Raw genomic sequence first — 20,499 nt, 5'->3', positions numbered from 1 at the left:
AGAGTTGGAGTTGCAACAAATGCTAGGACTCATGTGCGCAAGGCTATGAGAGAGATGGTATGTAGGCCAAGCCAAGAAAATATTATTGTTTATTAATTATATATGTGTAGCTTTGAAATAGAAAGGAGAGTACCGTATAGACGTTAGAGGAAGGGGTAAGGTCGAAAAAATTGCACTAAATAAAGAAAGGGATACTGGCAGACGGCAGAAAATAGGGCATGGGGGGGGGGGGGAGCCGGGAGGGGGCATCATCGACAAATCAAATAATAATCACATCCAGAACAAGACAGTGCTGCCACCCTCTCTCTCTCTCTCTCTCTCTCTCTCACAAACACAGACGCAGCAGCAGAAGCACAAGAAACGATGGAAAATAACCGTATCAAAGAGGATCAAATAAAATAAAAGAAGGAAGGAGGAGAAAGATTTTGCGCAATCTCTCTTTGGCGCCAACAGACAACAGCTCCGAGAGCGAGAGAGAGAGAGAGAGAGAGAGAGAGAGAGAGGTTTCTTGATCGTTGCCCCTTCCGGGCCAAGAACCTGTATCCCTCTCGTTCCTAGGGTCGACGCTCACGCTGCTTCCCGACCTCCATACCCCGCCCTGACTATGGCGGCCTCCCTCGCTTCCTTCCTGTGCGACGCCCCACGCCCTGGCTTATCTACCTTGTTTTAGCTGACGATCTTCTCCCCTCTTGTCGGCCTCGGCAGCAGCTAACCTAACGGCTACCTTGCTTTGTGTTGAACCGCTTTCTTTCATTGTCGTGCTTAAATGCATGCACAGGTAGGGTTCGATGTTCTCCATTTCACAAGGTGGCAAAACGCTCGTCTTGTCTTTTATTCTTATTGTTGCATCATCAGCTGCCTTCTCCCCCCCGCAGCAACAAATGCTTTAAAAGCCTATTATGCACGTTTGTATTTTTGTTCCTTTCAATGTGCAATGCAGGTTGTCCCTGCGTTATCGTAATGTGCTCATTCTCGTCTATACTTTTTTCGGTGATATTTTCAATGTATTGCACATGCAGGCATCCTTTAAGGATGCAGCCACAAGAACTGCCATCGTTTTTGCATTTTTGACTCTCTGTTCATCTTACAGAAGCGTGCTTTTCATGCATCTTGCTGATGCAGGTTGGGCCACAAATGTGCATGGCTTCGGGCAAAATCAACTAATCTTCTATGCCCGAAGTCCCCCCTGCTGTGCGCAATGTCGCTTAACCCCAACTTGGAAGACTTTCCAGACGTGCACATTCCAAAGGCTTCTCCTCCTCGGCTTTTGGTTCCTGAGAGCACACACACAGACTCATCGCTTGTGCTGCAGGAAGGCCAGCATGATCGTTACACTCAAGCAAAGCAGGAAGGCCAGCATGATTATTATGCCCAAGCGAAGCAGGAAGGCCAGCATGATCATGACGCTCAAGAGAGTTTATCTGCAGACCAGCTGTCCTTGGCAATGCCGTCCCTCTCACACGCAGACCCTTCCCTGCTGCAGCTTTCTTCTACCATGAGCTCACCCTTTGTGCAGGCTGATTCCCATCAGCAGGAAACTCAGTACCTTAGTTGTGACTTTGGATTCACTGCAGTTGCCTCGCCAGCCCGTAAGCCCCTTGTCAGTCCAAAGCAAGAGCTTCAGGCTGATAAGCCTGGAGAGCTTCAGGTTGATGAGCCAGTGGTTGGTTGTTTAAAGCAAGAGCATGTGGATCAATTTCCACCTTCTAGTGCATCTGGACGTGCAGAGCAGCCACAAAGTGAATGGAGGTACCCCTCTTGTGTGACATCTGTTGATGAATGCATCCCAGTGCCTCACCCACTGTTCAAGCAGGTTGAAGACACTGCTGTAGCAACTCACAAGGTGGCCCAGGAACCAACATGTAGTCCGGGTTGTGAGCAAAAAGTCACCAATCCTTTGTCGAGTCATGCCTCAGGGAGTGAGACAAGGCAGCATGTGCAATTGGAACAACACTATCCGGCTCCATTAGCGACACATGATTCAGTTTTGGCTGATAAAAGGCTGTTCTGGGAAACACTCAGTAGGTTGCAGGAAGCGCTCAGCTTGAAATTTGAGTAAGAATCATTCTCATTTTCTTTGTGAAAATGTAAAATGGTGTCCTTTTTGAGTTTACACTGAGAATACCGTGTGATAGTATGTGCTTAGTTTTTGAGTATGTTACTCGTAAGATATTCAACATGCTTAGTTTTCCATGCCAAGGAGGTCTCTAGGCATGTAATGTCCCAGTTATTTAAACTTGTAGTAACCTTACCACAGGTACACAATGGTTAGCAATTTAGGTACTCTTGGCATTGAGAATTTGAAAGTGTTAATGGATGAGGCGTATTTTGTTTATCCCACAGAGTTCCAAAGATTGGTGAAAATGATGTAGACCTTCACAGACTGTACAAAGAGGTCACTCATCGAGGAGGTTTAGAAGCAGTAAGTCATTCTAACTGTAAATTTATCCCTTCTAAATCAAATTGAAGAACTTATGTGTTTTTGGCTGGTATTACTGTCAATTGTTTTCTTGTACAATGCTTTGTCCTAGCACAGACTGATCACACAGACTCTCCCCCCCTCTGCCCACTCCCTCCCTCTTCAATCTGTTGCTCTCTCCACTTGGCAATTTGCTTGGCTGGTCCTTTTTCCTGGTGATCTTTTTAGGAGCTTTCCTTTGCATGTACACGAGAGTACACCTGATCAGTACTGGCCTCAAACCTGGCCACTCTGACATGTTGGAGTGGAACACCCATGTCTGTTTGCTGACGGGAAGTGCACCCAGGATGTGCACCCACCCACCTATCTTCTAGCAAACTACTTTGGAGGTGCCATGACAAGGAATTATAGCTGGTTGCTACCTCAATGGTTCAATTTTTTGGGATTTATTCTAGTTTTAAAACATGAGCAGCTTTAAACACGTTCTTACTGTTGTGTAAACTCTTGTAGGAATTTGAAGCTGTTTTTGAGAAGTACATTTATTTCTGTTTTAATTGAAGGTAAAGGATCTTGTTTTGAAGTTATAAAAGAGCTTGAGACTGTTTGGGAGCAGTTTTTTGTGAAGAGAGGCTTTTTGCAGACTTGCATTATGTTGTTTAATATGTTATGAGAGCTTGCCATGCTGCTTTGGGATCATTTGAGGTTGTGATAAGGGTGAAGTATTGCATCATATGATTGGGTAAATGAATGACAGTTCGAAAAAGACTAATGTGTACACTTTTGAACATGTTGAATGGATGATGATGTCCTCATTGTGTAGCTATATTTGCTATGAGATGTGCTCTAGTTTTGGACATTGAAGCATCATATCAATCACCAACTGTGGTAAAGAGGTGTCATGCCTTAGGTACAGTTGGGTAGTCATCCCCAATGCCTATTGTATGATTGCAGTGGGAGATTTGTATCCTTACTTTAGTCTATCAGGTTTTTCTTTCCAAGTCAATTGATAAGAAATTTGCCTACTTGAACCTGCTACCTATGTTATCTGCAACATACAAATCTTCATTGGCTGTAGAATGTGAGGACTTAGCTTTGTCATCCTCATGGATGTTGGTAAGTGAGCTCGTATAGATCACTATTGCTCTCCTATGGTGTTGGCCAAAATGAGCAAGGTCCCTTTTTGCTGGTGGATCCCTCTCTTTTTCTATTTGACTAACTTCTTTTCTGAACCCACCTTCAGATTTGTGGTGATCAGTCTATTTGAAGCTAAGAGAAGGTTTACTAAGTTAGAATGTAACTGCTATTGATGTGATGCTGTTCAACCTGCAATTGGTTCACTTCAATATCCATTCGTAACACAGTTCCTTCCTTTTCCCTCCCTCTTTTACAATTGTGTTAGGAACTTTTCAGAAATGATTATGCTAGCCTTTATCAATTTGGAATGGCACCAAAGATTCCATTTATTTTAGTACTCAAGGGTGTTGAGCAAGTGAATTTAGGGGCCTAAGAATTATCATGTATCTTGGCCTAATGTAACTCACAAAACAGCCCCACAAAGAATTAATTATGAAAAATGCATTTTATTTGCAATGGAAGGATAGTAGGACAAATGCTTGAAAATCTCCTATAGAAGGACATGTTGTGGGCATCCATCCTTCATCCATCATCATTATCATCTCTTGCTTGAGCCATCAAGTCATCACACTGTCACTTGCTGTCCATGCTTCTGTCAGGAGGTCCTGTCAACATTTGGAAGTGCCACCCACAGCTTGGAGGTGCTGCCATGACCTATTGCTGCTCACTTGTCTGCTAGAGGCTGCTGCTAGCTTGTCGGAGCTGCTGCCCTGCCCAAAGGAGCCATAGTACACAATAGCTTGCATGTGCTGCTGCCAGAGGATTGCTGATGTTGTCATCATCTTTATCATCAGTGGCAGATTGGGCTGTGTTTCAGGTTGTATCACCTTGTGTTTTGTTGCCATGAGTCTCCTTTGACATTTTGCTGCCCCTAGGCTTGGGTTTTACTTCCTTAATTGCTGCTCGGAGGACTACGATTTCCTCCCTTCACTATTGAGCATATCATTATGTTTTGCTCCCTTCACCATTGAGAATATCATTATCATTTTAGGTTGACTTTTGCTGCTGTGTTTGGGATCCATATCAAGTACTACACTCTCCTAGAGCTGTTCTTGGTGTGTTTGATATGATTCTTACATGACCTTTACCTTGGTCCTTGAGGCATGAAGGTTTGAGGCCCCTTGGATCATTCTTCAGCCCTATGCACTCTCATCTTTATTGATCATTCATTAGATTGTGCTTATGGTGTGTTGTACACTTGGGTTTCTTTGTGTCTGCCCTAGCATTTCCCACTAAGGGAACTTTCTTTGGGGCTTTGACTTTGATCTTAGTCACGACTTATGGTAGGAGGGGATTTCATTTGAAGGACTAGATGCTTTGTACACTTGTTCAAATGCCTTATTTGTCTATACCGACATTTTTTTAAAGGCATAGAATGTCAACTATGTACAAGAGTAATGCTTACTAGTAGATTTAATATTATAGTGCTTTTTATACACATTGCTTGATTAGCTCTTGTTAGATATTGTTTTATTGCCTCTAGATACAACTCCAAAGTTCATTATATTTTATGGAAAAAATACTTGGAAACTATGTCATCTTTTTGCCACATTGTAGAGAATGGACTTGACATTAACAACATTAGAGATGGTAGCTTGTTGTGTTGCTTTGGAATGGTGTGTTTTTCTTAGCCTATAAGATGAGCATGAGGGAATATTGATGCATCTTAGTATAGGTATATGTGGACATTTGAGATATATCTTTATTGCATATGTTAGGCAGCAAGATGTGTCCTAAACATTTTTGCTTTGGAAGGACAAGCCAATAGACAAAGTGACCATCTTCAAAGCTAAATAGCACAAACATCTAGACATGTGTGTTGTGCCCAAAGGTTTACCTTGAAATATTCCAAGCTTGAGCGTGCATGGAGTTAGAACCCAAGCTCAAATAGAACTAATCTTGATTTGAACAAGAATCAGAACCTCATGCTCAAGGTTGTTTAGCCAAATTTAGTTTCTCTTGGGATGGGGGTGTCAAAAATAATAGGTATGCTGTGATATCATGTCAAAATAAGCGACAGTGCAAAGATACAATAGGGTTTGCGGGAAGTAACATAGAGTATGTACATCAAACACTAAGAGAGAAGAGAAACTCAAAAACACAAGGACACAGTGATGATGCATTAAATCATGCTAGGAGACAAGTTGATACAACGGAGCTGAAGCTCAAAAGATAACGGCATTGTCCTATTTGAATTAGGCGGTAGCACTTGTGGAAAATCTGCACAGAGAAGGGAGTGAAATGAATCCTTCGGGCAATGGGCTATCATTGGAAGGTGAAGGACAATTGTAGAGGGAGTGAATTGCAATCCTTTGATGCTGTTGGAGATGTGGAAGATGATGACCAGCTGTCGAGGCAGCGAACCAAAGTCCTCTGTTGTCGGGAAGTGACCTGGGCAGCAAAACGCAAATCTGAGAATTTTGGCGTTGTCAAACATAGGGAGAGTACCCTAGATGCTAAAGCCAAGTAGATAATGTTGACGCTAGATGATCGAGGATGAGTCAAGTTGCACAAACATAGGTCCCAGTAGCCTTTGTGATAGACGAGTGATGCCAACTGATGGAGGAGGAGTCGGGCTGCAAAAACGCAGGTCCCAGCAGCCCTTGTGACAGACAAGTGATGCTAAGTGATGGAGGAGCTAGGCTGCCAAAACGCAAGTGCCAACAGCCCCTATGATGAACGGGTGATGAAATCACTGACGCTTGATAATGTAGACTGTTGCCAGAGGCTAGGATGCTGATGCCAAGTTGGAGATGATGATGCTAAGCAAGGAGAAGATCTCCACACTTAAAAAAACGTAGGTGAAGGTGGATCTTGATGAAAAAGGGTGCTAACGCCAAGTAGAGGATGGTGATGCCAGGTGGAAGATACTCCAAACACAAAGCTTGATGTTGGAACAGGGCGCTTGAAGTAGAAGAGGAAGGGTGAAGGCAGCCACAAGCCATGGATCTCAATGTCCTCTTGTGCTATCAGCCGAAGTTATTATTATTAATTTGCAATACTAGATTTTGTATGGTTCCCAGTACTACTGATTTTAGGGCTGAGGGTGAGGTCAAGGACTTTACTCTTGACTCCAGCATAAAGATACTGGTCCAAATAAATATGCACAGAAATGTCAGTAATGTGTTTGATGGAGAATCTTAGTTGTCATATATGCAAGGTGCCTTCAAAGACATTGATAATTATAACCTTTTTGGTAATATAATACCTTTTTGCAACCTGTGGTTAATAACCTGAAGGAATGCTCCTTTTAATTTAATGCTTTGATTGAGTAGTGCAAGAGGCCATATATGTAACATGTCAGTATACATATCCTAGCTATTGCAGTTGCCTGCTTCTGCGCATCTGCCATCGTTTTTGCAAAGTGGCATAGAAAGGGAAGGTGAAGAGGGAGGGAAAGATGAGAATAGTTGTTTTACCCATTGGGTTATGAAAAGTTATCTGCAAAGTTGAACATATTTTACTGAAGTGTGCTGTGTCTTCTTGGGGTTGTTAGGTAATCAAGGATAGAAAATGGAGAGAAGTGGCTCTTGCATTCAACTTCCCTCCGACTGTAACAAGTGCCTCATGTATTTTGCGTAGAAGCTACATCAACTGTCTACATCATTATGAACAAATTTACTTTTTTGGCTATCAAGGGAAAATTCTTGCACCGCCAGGTAGGAATATCCTCAAAGATGCCTTACAAATAAAGTTTTCGAGAAAGTTGTTGACTCTTGAGTCTTTGTATATTCATGTGTTGATTAATAGCTGCATATGCTGTTCAAAGTCCAAGTCTTTCTCACCTTGCTGATGCAAGCGCAAGTCAGGAAAGTATGGGTGAGATAGACACTGCTTCAATGAAATCCAAGGGTATTACTGATTCTGCTGAAGCACTAGGAGGTAATTTTACCACATGAAAGTCATTTTTTGCTGTGAGAATCTTTCTGGTAATGTTTTACTAGGAAAAATACGAGAATGGTGAAATTCATTAATTTCTGCTGCCCCTCGCAGTTGATCCTGCATCTTCAATTGGAATGACTGTTGCTGGAGCTATTGATGGGAAATTTGATAATGGCTACCTAGTGAGTGTTATGGTCGGTGCCAGGAAGATGAGGGGAGTCTTATACCATGTGTCTGCCACGAATTCCACGCCTCAACATGCATGTGTGCCAGCTCTGATGAGAAGTGTTGGCTCAGACTTGAGGTCCTCTGATCTTGTTCAAACAGGAAGTAGAAAGAGAAGAAGGACCGAATTTCTCAAGAAGGATCCAAATGCTCCTAGGCAGAACCGGACAGGGTACAACTTTTTCTTTGCTGAGCAGCGGGCCAAGTTAAAGAGTGTACAAACAGATAAAGATCGAGCAATAAGCAAAATGATTGGTGATCTGTGGAACAAGCTTTCAGAGGATGAAAAAAGTGTAAGGATCCATCTTATTTATATGGCCCTTTTTCTTTAATTTCTCTGAGTGGTAACACTCTTAGCTTTAATTGAATTGCAGCCATACCAGGCACAAGGTCTGAAGGACAAGGAGAGGTACAGAAGGGAAATGAGGGAATATAAAGAGAAGTTTAAGCTTCCTCCCATTTGTGAGGAGGCTTCAAAAACTTCTAAGAGTGTGTTGCAAGTTGGCAATGTGAATATGCAGAACAGTGATACGTTTGCCAAAGAGGAGAGGTCACGTGCCTCCATAATTGAAGAGGATACCAAGAAGCAAATGCTAGTCCAGTCTCTCTCTGCAAATTCAAACCATGCTGAAAGGGAAGGCTAATAATAGTCCACTATTGCTACTGCCTTGTATGTAAATCAATATTCGTCGATAGTTGGGCCTGTGCTGGTAGCAGGATTCCTTGGTAGGTAGAGACATGGACATTGCTAGTAGGCCTCTGAAGTCCTTGTAGGTAAACACTAACATCCAGTGTACATGTAGAATACTTGAATGGCCCATTTTGGAAACGGTTGTCTAAAATGTAAATTGATCAGTTACTTTCTCATCACATTTGCTCTCATCCCCTTTTTTCCTGTCACCCCATTGTAGATTGTGAGCCCTCCTATCATTTTCTCTTTTACCTCACTGCACCTGAATAGTGCGCAACCAATGGCATGACAATATATATGCTACAACTGTTGTCCCTGGTACATCATTTGTTTAATTGCTGAGGCACCTACAATTTTGTGACCGACAGCATCATGATTGTCGTTAAGGTGTGATGTACTTTGTAAGTGAGAAATGAAGCCAGCTGCTACCATGTTAATCTATTTAAAAAATAACTGCTGTCTTTAACTCGTGCATAGAGATCCAAGAGCTGTTAAGGTGTAAGTAGCATGTTTGCTAAACCCGCAAGGCAGAAATCATAGATGCATGTGAGCCATTTCCTTATGCACTGGTTTTGTCGTTGGACTTGCACATGTCTTTGTTAGTACTAGAAAGGAGCAACTCTGTGGAAAAGTGAGATGCATGATCTAGTGCTAGTGCTTGTTCAAAAAGAATCGTTAGCTTTTAGCATGTACATTTTAATAAGCAGTCCCTGCATTAGATTGAGCATTAGTTATTATGTACTTCACAAAGAGCGAAGAGCTTTGTATCACAAGGTGCTGTCAATTAATAAGAGTTTTTATGGTCTTCAAAACAGAACACTTTAAAGGGAAGAGCTTTGTATCACAAGGTGCTGTCAATTAATAAGAGTTTTTATGGTCTTCAAAACAGAACACTTTTAAGGGAAGTCATAATGGTAGCCTTGATTGTGCTTTCAATTAATAAGAGTTTTTATGGTCTTCAAAACAGAGCACTTTTAAGGGAAGTCATAATGGTAGCCTTGATTGATGTTCACCACAAATGACAAATAGATATTTCAAAGGAAACAGGGAGCCTTGATGTGTACAACAGATGCCTATCACTACTAATGACAAATACTGTGACGAACTATTTAGAAGGGAAATTATACTACAACTTGATGAGGGAAATTAAATCATTACTTGATGTTGTAGCCCTTCATTTTTGTTCAATTCAACAAGAGGTTCCTCTTCCTTGTGTTGATGATGAGCCTCCATTATGACCAGTTCTACACCTTACCATCTTCTCTATTTTGATTAGTACCCTTTTGTTACTTGCTGTGGTTTCTTGAGTCTTTTGCATTCTAGACATTGGGGTTTACAAGAGTTTTTACACCCTTGAAGTTGATGTGACATTGGTGATTTGTCTATGAAAAGGGGAGTGCTACTTATAGTTATAGCATTTTGCATCCTAAGAGATGCTTAATGTAGTAAAAGAGTTTTGGTACAAGCATTGTATTTTGGTTCGGATGGCTTGCATACTAAGCCACGTTGATCCAAGTCGGGAAGGCAAAGGCACGAATAATTGGTCTGGGTTGATCCTTTAACACGTGTTAGTATCCTTTCCTTGATCTAAGTCACTAAGATAAATGTATGAATAATAAATAGTGAAGATAAGAGTTGTAATTCTATATTGACTTCTAGAATCTAATTTCTACCATGACTATTGATTCATGCCATGGCATTTCCTGTAGTACTATCGTGCTAATTTCTTTAAGGTTGTAATATGACTAAATGCTACATTTAGGATCTTTCATAACATCATCTAAAAAAAACCACTACTATAATTTAAGATAAGCGTTAGGAATATGGTATAAATAGTATTGATGCAAAGTGGTCTGTCTTTTCACTACCAAGGAATGACCTCCCACCATTGGTGACCTATTGGTTGTGAAACTTGTAATTCATGTCACTCACTTCCATGGCTTCAAAGCTTGGTGTTTTTACAATTCTAGCTTCTTGAATCCATGCTTGTGCCCAAGAGAGTATGCACCAATCTATGCTTTTGCAACTCTAGCTTCTTCTCAAAATCCATCATGAGAGAGAGAGAGAGAGAGAGAGAGAGAGAGAGAGAGAGAGGTGATGAAAAAATAGTATATTAACATCTTTGAAAAGCCAATGTGGCCTATAATACTATACTAATACATACAATGAAGTGTATGCCTCATCTAAAAAAGTAAAATATGTGTCTATGAGATTAGATGCTAGACAATATTCTATGTAAGAGTATATACGTGGTATAGATGTAATTGGTAACACAAGAAAAGGGAAGAAAAAAGGGGTAGAAATGCTTGTTTCCTTGGTGAAGTTTGTACCTCAAGTGGGAGTATAGCTTTGTATGGTTGAGGTGACTTGGCATTTGTTCTTGTGGTACTCAATGGTAGCTCTATTTTGTCCATGATAAGGGTGTTTGGGTCTCCTGTTAGGTAGACATAGGCATCTCACTTGACTAAGTGCTAGTGTTCTATCTAAGGAGATATCCCTTGAAGATGAAGTTGCTCTATAATTTAACCCTTCTAGTTATCTTTTTAGTAGTGGTTGGTGGCCCCATGCTCAAGTGTGTGGTGGTGAAATAGTCAATAACAACTCTGTTTAGGTGGACATGGTTGTTGTGGAGGGCTCCTATCTTGAAGAATAGTAGCTCTTGCCTTTGGAGCTCTAAGATAAAGAATCCCAAACAACTCTTTGTCTAGGTGGATGTGGTTGTTGTGGAGGGCTCCTATCTCGAAGAATAGTAGCTCTTGCCTTTGGAGCTCCAGGATAAAGTATCCCAAACACCTCTAACCTCTCACAGAGAATGTGGTATTTACCTTGAACATTATAATATACCATGTATTGGTAATTATAATGCTTCTTTATCTTTGGCTCTTTATCACAAAGTTGGCATATACGGTCCTCTATCTCCATACCATCTAATGTGCTTGTCTCATTCCTTCAATGGTGCATTGAAGTATGAATTTTTCCAATAGCTATACATATTCCATGTGGTAGCTAAGTATCCATATAGCTCAATTGGGTAATGAAATCGTCCTCAAAGATCTAAATGAAATGGCTTTGGTAATGTGCCATCCTTGTGCCATGTGGGAAAAGAGGTCTAATCTAAATTCTTTTTGTATTTTATCTCAATATGCCTGCTTTGATCACATGATTTAGCTTAGATTGGCTAAACTTGAGTATAGGGCAATCCAAGCTATAATAATACGAGGGTAATTTGTCAATTTGTAGACCATGGAAAACCATCCATGTATGTACTTGAGCATACCAACATTTTGTAGGTATCTATCCTAAGGAAGCTCCCAATAACCTATGTTAAAAAGTCTACCATGAGCAAAACTCAACTACCATAGGTGTTGCTTCCATCTTTTCTTTGATGATTTTGTGTGGGGTTGAGCCCTTTGCTCCTATCATATGTGATATCATCATGACCAGTGGTTGCTCCATATGCTTTCATCCATCACAAAACTCCCTCTTTAGTCCTTTATTATGGTGAGGGTTGGTTGTGCCTTGATATAGCAACCATAGTGCCTTTGACTTGCTTTGAATCCACATTTCCATCATTTAAATAAGGAGAAGGTGGAGAACAACTAGTCCAAGAATAACAAACTGGAGGGAATCTTCCAAGGGCATTATTAAAAACCTATGGAGGCATATGGGCATACCCTTTTAGGAGAAGAATCCCAAGCCTAAGAAGCCATTGGATATTGAAACTCCATTCCTTAACAATGGTGCTGAAAGGAAATCCCTTGTTCTAATTAAATTCTTTGATAGGGAGGTAAAAATTTTTGAATGCCAATTGGGAACCTCCCAAGTAGATTAAGAAATAGGAACATGGCTCCTTTGCCGATTCATTCACACCATATAGGCTATGCTCAAGTCTCACTTGCTATTGTGTATACACAACTCTTGCGTGCATGCATACATATGCACACACATACACATACACTTACACACATATACACACTTATAAAAACATGTTGAGACACACATACATATATCGAGATATTTTGCATCTTTTCCTACATTAGATTCTACCTAAAATCTATACATGCGCGCGTGCACACACACACACACACACACAACCCTTTTACTCTCTCTATTTTCCCTAACTCTTGGATTATGGTAACATAACTTTGCTAGATGGAACCATCATACTTGCTAATTTTTGATTGGTGATCTTCTCGTTAGTTTGCCTTTTTCTAGTATAGCTTCCAATAGAAGAGTACTAGATCATGATACATGCCAAAAGGGATAGTACAATTACTACAATTTGAGCTTTCAATACCCGACCCATGGACATTAAAATATTATGTTGTATCATAAAAAATGCATCGGACTAGGCAGAGAACATTAAGGCTACGCCACCAGGCTACATACATGTGAAAACAAGAGAAATTTATTAGTTTGATATCCAAGTAAAGTCATTTATAACACCAACTCTGCCTTTCCAATTTAACGACACAGTAAGAATCTCATCACCTCAATAGATAATCATGTATGACTTGAATGAATGATGATTTACATTAGCAGTAGAAGCAAGGACCACATGTCTTGATCCTCTCCTTGCACTACAAAGGAACGGGGACGTAGCGATGGTGGTTTGTGATGCAAAATAGTGGCGTCGCTATTTACTTCACTATTATGTTACAACAAATAGCGTGACGCTATTGGCAACACAAATAGCGATGCTAGCCTAAGAAAAAAAAAGGGCTGAAAACTCGAGCGAGGCATTTTGCCGCAAACATTTTCGAGAGAAAGCAAGAGTCATTAGGGCCAAAAACGCTTCAAAAAATGCACTCTTGCTAATCACAAGATTAAGAAAAGGGCCAAAGAGAGTTTGCCACGTGTGCAAGAATATGGTATTTTGTCTCCTCTTTTTTGGAGATAGTACTTCATGATTCTCTCCTCCTTTTTAGCCAAAATCTCTAAAGTTTGAAATATTTTGGTAGTCATGAAGTCCTTATTTACTTATAAAATCTGACAAATGACATAATAAAGTTGCTATGAAGTTCATGATGCTTTTTTTGAAAGTTGAGAACTTTTTTGCGCCCAATATATTTTCATTAGTCTTCTTAATGTTTCTTTTTAGTTCATTCACCTTTCTCGGTGAGCTTATTTCTCTGCTTTTTAGTTCATTCATCTTTCTCAATGAGCTTCTTTCTTTGTGAATTTAATTTAAGGATGGCATCTAGAAGGCACTCTTCTCGTTTAGTAAACTCTTGCATTGTCTATAGCCATAGAGCTGACGAAAATTGGGAGCCAAAGATCTTTAGCATAAACGATTAGGTTGCCATGTTCCCTCTTGCAAGGACTCTCACAAGGTAAAAAGAAAAAAGAGAGAGGATATTAAACATCATTGGAAGGGACATATCATTTCTTTCAAAATTATGCATGAAGGGTGGTCTATCAAACTACAACATGTTTACATGGCGAAGGATATGCACTTGCCTCCAAACGAGTGTGTTTCGCATCAAACACATTGTAAGACTTGAGTTGATAACATATGTAAATTTTTTTTCATTTAAGCAAGTACTAATAATGAATTCTTGGTTGTAGATATATTTTTGTCAACAAGTACTAAATGGCAACCTATGGAAAGCTTAAGTGGAACCTTCTATGCGATTCATAAGGTGTTCATAAACATTATCTATGCTCATAAGATTGTGGGTTCTTTTACTGAGGGAAGGTTTTTTTATATATTATGCATGTTTCATGGCTTTGTGGAGGGGAGTTAAAATCAACTAGTGTGATTACCCTATCCAAAATCAACTCAATACATTGCTCCCGTATCCACCACATATATGAGTTAGGGTAATCTCAGCACTATGTTAAAAAATGTAACAAGTTGGTAAACAAAAAAAGGGCGCCTAAAAAAACCAACAATATGAAAGAGACTTACATTCACCCCATTTATCTTGAGTATCTTTGAATCTATTGTCCTACAGACATTTGAAAGCACTCTCTTTCCACAAGTATATGCATGACTTTGCAATGGTACTTCTTGTTAGAGAGAGTTATATGGTTTTTTAGGATCAACAATATCCTCATATGTGGTGTCCAAGAAGGTAGTCGCGAGCTTGCTAGCACTACAAATGGAAACATGTAACTAAAATAGACAATCAAATAAAATAAACAATTAACCAAAAAGCAAGTTGTATTCCATTCAACCCACATTCTTCCTATGGATACCACTTAGAGAGTTCATGAGGATAATTTCTCTGGTGAGTGTATCTGATGTAATGAAAAAAAAAATGGTAGTTTGTGCTATGTTTGAACCAGTTCTTGAAAATAATTCCATTGATAACAGTGGATCAGCAATACATATAATTTTAGAGATTTATTGGCTAAGAGATGCAATCAATGCCCTAAAGCTAATAGCAAAAATAAAGGCGTGTTATTTGCAATCAATAGCACATTGTCAATCATTCTATTTACTAAACTTTTTGAGAGTCAAAATGCCTTACCTTATGCAATAATAAACTACAGAATCTAACAATTAAATATCCTTTTTACAACTAGCATGGACTTGTCTTCAAGAGACATGCTAAGATAGTCCTCTTCCTCAGAAGTGCAAGAAACATTGATAACCATTTGTCCATACACCTCACCCATTCTCTTATAATTAACAAGGCCAAGCACATCGATTTTTCTCTTGCAAACATCATCCTCGGTTTCTATGACCTCTTGTGTTTTTTCTTATTGGACAAACTCTTGCTGGGATGTAGTCCTTGTTGGGTATAGATGTATTACATCCTCGATCTTTGGCCCTTTTGATTTCCTAGACAATTTTGGGGCTCGTTAAGGATCTCAAAGGCTTTTTTATCAATAATGGACAAGGGCCTCAATACCTTGTCGAACATGTACCTTATTTTGCTAATCATATTAAAATTTTTATTCATCACGGTGATTTTATGAGCATGAGCATCAACAATGTAAGCATAATTCATAAAGTCAATAACAAAGTCTTCAACTGCCTCCTAAAGAGAAAGAATCGCTGCAAGCTACCATTTCTTTTGCAAGCTAGTTTTAGTCAACACTCTTGAAAATCTAACAGAAATATCATGGATAACTTTGATAAAAACTGTCTTTGGAATGATATGTTGTAAAGCTCTTTGGGCCTTCCTTATCTTAGTAAAATACTTCTACTTATATCTCACTAAAACAATTCTACATATAGTATAACCTAGATCTGTTCTTTCTCCTTGCCTTGGAAGGTTCACTTCCTTGAGCAGAAGAGGGTCTAGATTGATTTGTTGTTTGATCAAGTACTCTAGGGGAGATTGGAACCTTGGCAGTTGTTTGCTTTGTCCTTATCATCATTACTGATTGAGAGAAAATGATAGGAAGAGAAATAAAAAACTATTTGCTGGTATGGTCGATATGACATGGAGAGGATAAGTTGATACGACGCGAGAGTAGCAAAGCCAAATCTTCGTAGGGTCCTTTTTGTGCCACATCGTGGATCAGTTGATACGGTGCAAGTGTGGCAAAGCATAATGTTTGATACTATACTTCTCGCTTCGTATCTTGGATGACCTGATATGGCGCGAGAGTGGCACAATGAAATCTCCGTAGGGATCCTCCTCGCTTCGTATTGTGGAGGAGTAAACATGTGCATGCAAAGTACACCCCCTATTTGTGTCATATCATGCTATGCTATTTTTGGGTGATTTTTGGTCATTTTAGGCCATTTTTTGCTTAAAAATAGTTTTAAAATAGCAAACGAGCTCAAAAAAATCTTAAAAAAATTCTAAATTTTTTCAGACCCTAGTAAATTTATGAAAATTTTATGGAATTTTTTGATAGGTTTAATGTCTCACAAAAAATAATACATTACAAGGGGATTGTACTTTGCACGCGCATGTTTACTCCACGATATGGAGCGAGGAGGACCCCTATAGAGATTTCATTGTGTCACTCTCGCACCATATCAGGTCATCTAGGATATGAGTGAGAAGTATAGTACCAAACATTATGCTTTGCCATGCTCACATCGTATCAGCTGCTCCACGATACGACATGAATAGGACCCTGCAAAGATTTGGTTTTGTTGCTCTCGTGTTGTGTCAACTTATCCTCTCCATGTCATATTGACCATACCATTGAATAGTTTTTTATTACTCTTCTTTTTATTTTCTTAGGTAGCAATGATGACAAGGACAAAGCAAATAACTGCCAAGGTACAGATCTCCCCTAGAGTACTTGATCAGCCAACAAATCAATCTAGATCCTCTTCTGCTCAAGGAAGTGAGCCTGCCAAGGAGAAAGAATATAGATTGCATTTTATTGTAGCTTGATTTATATGTTTAAAAACACATATCTAGAGCTATGCTAGCTATGGCGGATGGAGGTTATAGACATAAAACATGATTGAGATAAAGAATTATAACTCAAGTGAATTAGGTTCCAAGATAGATTAACTTGGACTAATAAACACAATCTTGAGTGACATAGAATGATTGTTCTATTCTTTCTAAATGAGTGTCAACAAGTACATGCCTTTATAGCTTTTGGATAGTACCATTATACTCACTGTGCATATGGGATTTTGGACATCTCTTCCTAGAGCTTCTAGAGCATACATCTTTGTCATATCTCCTAGCCGCTTTAAGGCATTGATTCAGCCTCTATGGGCATTCATCTGGCCTCTATGGCCAAGCATCATTTGCTATTCTCAACACCCCCCTCAAATGATGAGTCTCTACCCTTGCTGGCTTTTGCCCCCCCTGCATGTAAACATGGACCAGGAGACTAGCTCTTTGGCAGCCTAGTCAAGTTAAGGCTTGAAACTTTACATCTTGGTAGGGTTTGTTACATCCACTATGGGAAGCATATCCACTAAGGGAAAACAAGATCCATGATGGAATTTTTTTTGAAAAACATTTTGTTTGTAGCAGCGGAAAGTATCTTCTTCTTCATGCTTCTTTGGCATTCTTCGAATTTCTTATTGTCTTCATGCTCTTTTCCTTGGTTATGCTCTTTTTCCCTTTTGTTGGTGCATGGTACATGCTTTTTGCTCCAGTCTTATTGACATGATCTTTGTGCTGGCTTTCTCTTGACAAGCTTTCTTTGCCATACATAGGATTGGCCTTTGGCTTAGCATGGATGTTGCAATGTTTTTGGCATAAAAGATGAACATATTTCTCTTTGGATATCTATCGGATTTGGGTACATGGCTTGACATGGCATGGTTTAAGCAAATCATTTCAATTTTGGGATATGGGAAGGTCTTACCATGAGTATACTCTGGCAGTGTCTAATCCCTTACAAGAATATAAATTCTAATCACAAGTAACCTCTTAGGATTTTTGATAACTAATTGTCAAGCGTATTAAAAATCCATTCTTTTAGTTCAAGCCAAGTTGAGACACATATAGTGTGAAAGTTAGTTAAAATTGAATGCAATTTGATGATGTAGTGTGAGATGAGTAGGCTATCTTGAATGGAGTTGTTTTCAAGAAGGAGGTGTGAATGGGATTTATAACACATTGATTTGGGGTTGAAAGGAGGGGAGAGTTTTAACCTTAGTAAATAGGGTTTTAGTTTTAAAAAGGAAGGATAATCGATCGTGAACTACACGGCAGCTTCTAGTGCCGTTTTTGGTCTCCTCCTCTCGATTTAATATGTGGCATCGACGATAGTAGCTCCAGTCTCTCTCCTCCTTCTCTTCCTCCTCTAAGGAAAGAGAGACACAATTTTCCTGAGCCCCAATGTAGTGTTTTTGTCAGGCTTTGTTCATGAGAGACTGACCAGAATAGAGCGCACCATAATCGAGATGGGTCTCCCCTCCCCCTTCATAAAGTTCTCGATTAGGATGACCCACCAGTTTACGACTTACGACCACCCAAGCAGAAGGAAAGAGATAGAAGTAGTGTTAATTAGAGTTATATTCCTCCCTCCTGTTTTTTTTGCTCTCATAAGCAAACAAATTTCTTGATTATGGAACTTTGGGCACCCTTCGAAACTTCCTTTCTCTTCTTTGTCTCTACCAGTTGCTTCTTTCTTTGTTGCCTTGCTTGTTTTTGAACAACAACTTGCCTTCAATGGTTGTAGCCTTTCTCTCTTTTCTCACAAATGATAACTTGAGGATAAGGAAATGACAATGGACCTCAATGCCTCCGATGTGAACTCCAAATAGATCTTCTTAGTAGTGCAACACTTTCTTCCTTAAGCTTCTTCACCTCCTACACAATACCTCGCATACAACAATGGGTCTTGGATAGCTTGTACAAAGGGAAAAAGAATGAGATAGAAAGGATTTAGAGTATGCAATGAGAAGGAGATGTTGAAAGACTATGCCCACTAGCTACCTAGCTCAGCCATGGCTCTCATACCATGTTAAAAAACGCGGATCTAGAGCTATGCTAGCTATGGCAGACGAAGGTTATAGACATAAAACATGATTGAGATAAAGAATTATAACTCAAGTGAATTAGGTTCCAAGATAGATTAACTTGGACTCATAAACACAATCTTGAGTGACATAGAATGATTATTCTATTCTTTTTAAATGAGTGTCAACAAGTACATGCCTTTATAGCTTTTGGATAGTACCATTGTACTCACTGTGCATATGGGATTTTGGACATCTCTTCCTAGAGCTTCTAGAGCATACATCTTTGTCATAGCTCCTAGCCTCTTCAAGGCATTAATTCAGCCTCTATGGGCATTCATATGGCCTCTATGGCCAAGCATCATTTGCTATTCTCAACATTATAAAGGCATCTTATTGTGGATTAAGGGGGCACATATTGTCATGCTTTGTAATCCAATGTGGCATTAAAGGGGGGGGGGGGGGGGGGGGGGTTGGGGGAGGGGAGGGGGTGTTGAGAGTGTATGCACGTGAATCCTCCTAATGTTATAAAGGATAAGGGGAGCTGAGTGTGAATGGTCTTAAGGGGAAGGGAAAATCCTAACCCAAAAAAAAGCACAAAGAAATCACAAAAAAGGCCATCATGATATGGCGCGAATGGGGGGTTGCGTGATGATGCAACCCCCCATTCACACCATATCATGATGGCTTATTTTTTTGTGATTTTTAAATACTTTTTTGGGGTTAGGGTTTTCCCTTCTCCTCAAGGCCACCAAAAAATAGGCCATCATCACCCAACCCCTCTATTCGCGCCATATCATGATGGTCTTTTTTTGGGGTTAGGGTTTCCCCTTCCCCTCAAGACCATTCACAGTCAGCTTTCCTTATCCCTTACAATATATAATGAGGATTATTTTCTCCTTTTTTTTTCTTAAAATAGCTTTAAAATAACAAATGAGCTCAAATTTTTTTAAAAAAATTTCCAAAAAATTTTAGGGTCTAAAATTTTAGTGATTTTTTTGGATTTTAAAAATAGGTGTAAGATCTTATTAAAAATTAAATATTATAACATTATGAGAGAGTCACATGTGACCATTATCCTAAAGCTTAAATTTTTTTGGGCTACTCCTTTGTTTTTTTTTCTACCTATCATTACATAATTTGGATCCAAAATAGACTATATTTTTGAAAAGATATTACATTAGTATATATTTGCTATATAAATTCTATCTTCTTTAAGAGCTTTACAAATATATAAGAGATATGAATAGTTATATATTTTTGAGATAATATATATTTTTAATAATTTATTTACTAATCATTCTATCAATTCACTAAAATATTTTTATTTTAGAGAGAGTATCTTCTTGAAGAGTCATGGAATATAGTTTATCTTTACTAAATAGTGTATTCTATCCTTTTGAGCTATAGAAAAAGATTGAAGACATATTGAATAATTATATCTATTATCATGGGTTTCATATAAGAATTTGACTACTAATGACTTATTTATTCAACTCCATTGATTTGTCAATACTTTATATTATTATATGAATGAATCCACTAATAATTTATTTATCAAACTCCATTGACTTATCAAAAGTTCATGTTATTTCATGTAGAGAACTTTGTATAACATCATATAATACTCTTTGAACTATTTTTAAAAAATAAATAAGATCACGAATGTTATAGAGTAAAGGAGATCTATAATCACAAAGATTATTTTGATGGTCATTTTTTTTGTAAAATTAAGATATATTACATTTGAAAAATATATACAAGGATAAAGCATCAATAATGTAGTGATGCTTTCAATTATAA

General features: G+C 39.0%; 1 protein-coding gene across 2 annotated transcripts; it reads left to right on the top strand.

Moving 5' to 3' along the window:
• The first annotated feature begins 274 nt into the window (after window positions 1-274).
• Window positions 275-8,788, top strand: LOC148028112 (uncharacterized). Of its 2 annotated transcripts, none has more exons than XM_087689793.1 (7): window positions 275-778; window positions 1,123-2,055; window positions 2,344-2,422; window positions 7,050-7,212; window positions 7,304-7,435; window positions 7,547-7,953; window positions 8,035-8,788. In XM_087689793.1, the coding sequence occupies exons 1-7, from the start codon at window positions 771-773 to the stop codon at window positions 8,302-8,304; spliced, it is 1,992 nt and encodes a 663-aa protein (XP_087545919.1). In that variant the 5' UTR covers window positions 275-770; the 3' UTR covers window positions 8,305-8,788. The 2 variants fall into 2 exon arrangements, with proteins under 2 accessions (XP_087545919.1, XP_087545920.1); XM_087689794.1 differs by having other exon boundaries at window positions 1,091-2,055.
• Window positions 8,789-20,499: the final 11,711 nt, after the last annotated feature.

This window comes from Lygodium microphyllum, chromosome 12 (assembly GCF_053477565.2).
Source record: "Lygodium microphyllum isolate KBCC chromosome 12, Lygodium_microphyllum_v1.1.10, whole genome shotgun sequence".
NCBI classification, from domain to species: domain Eukaryota; kingdom Viridiplantae; phylum Streptophyta; class Polypodiopsida; order Schizaeales; family Lygodiaceae; genus Lygodium; species Lygodium microphyllum.
The sequence above is the reverse complement of the archived record's forward strand: the minus strand, read 5'-3'. Positions and strand labels throughout refer to the sequence as shown.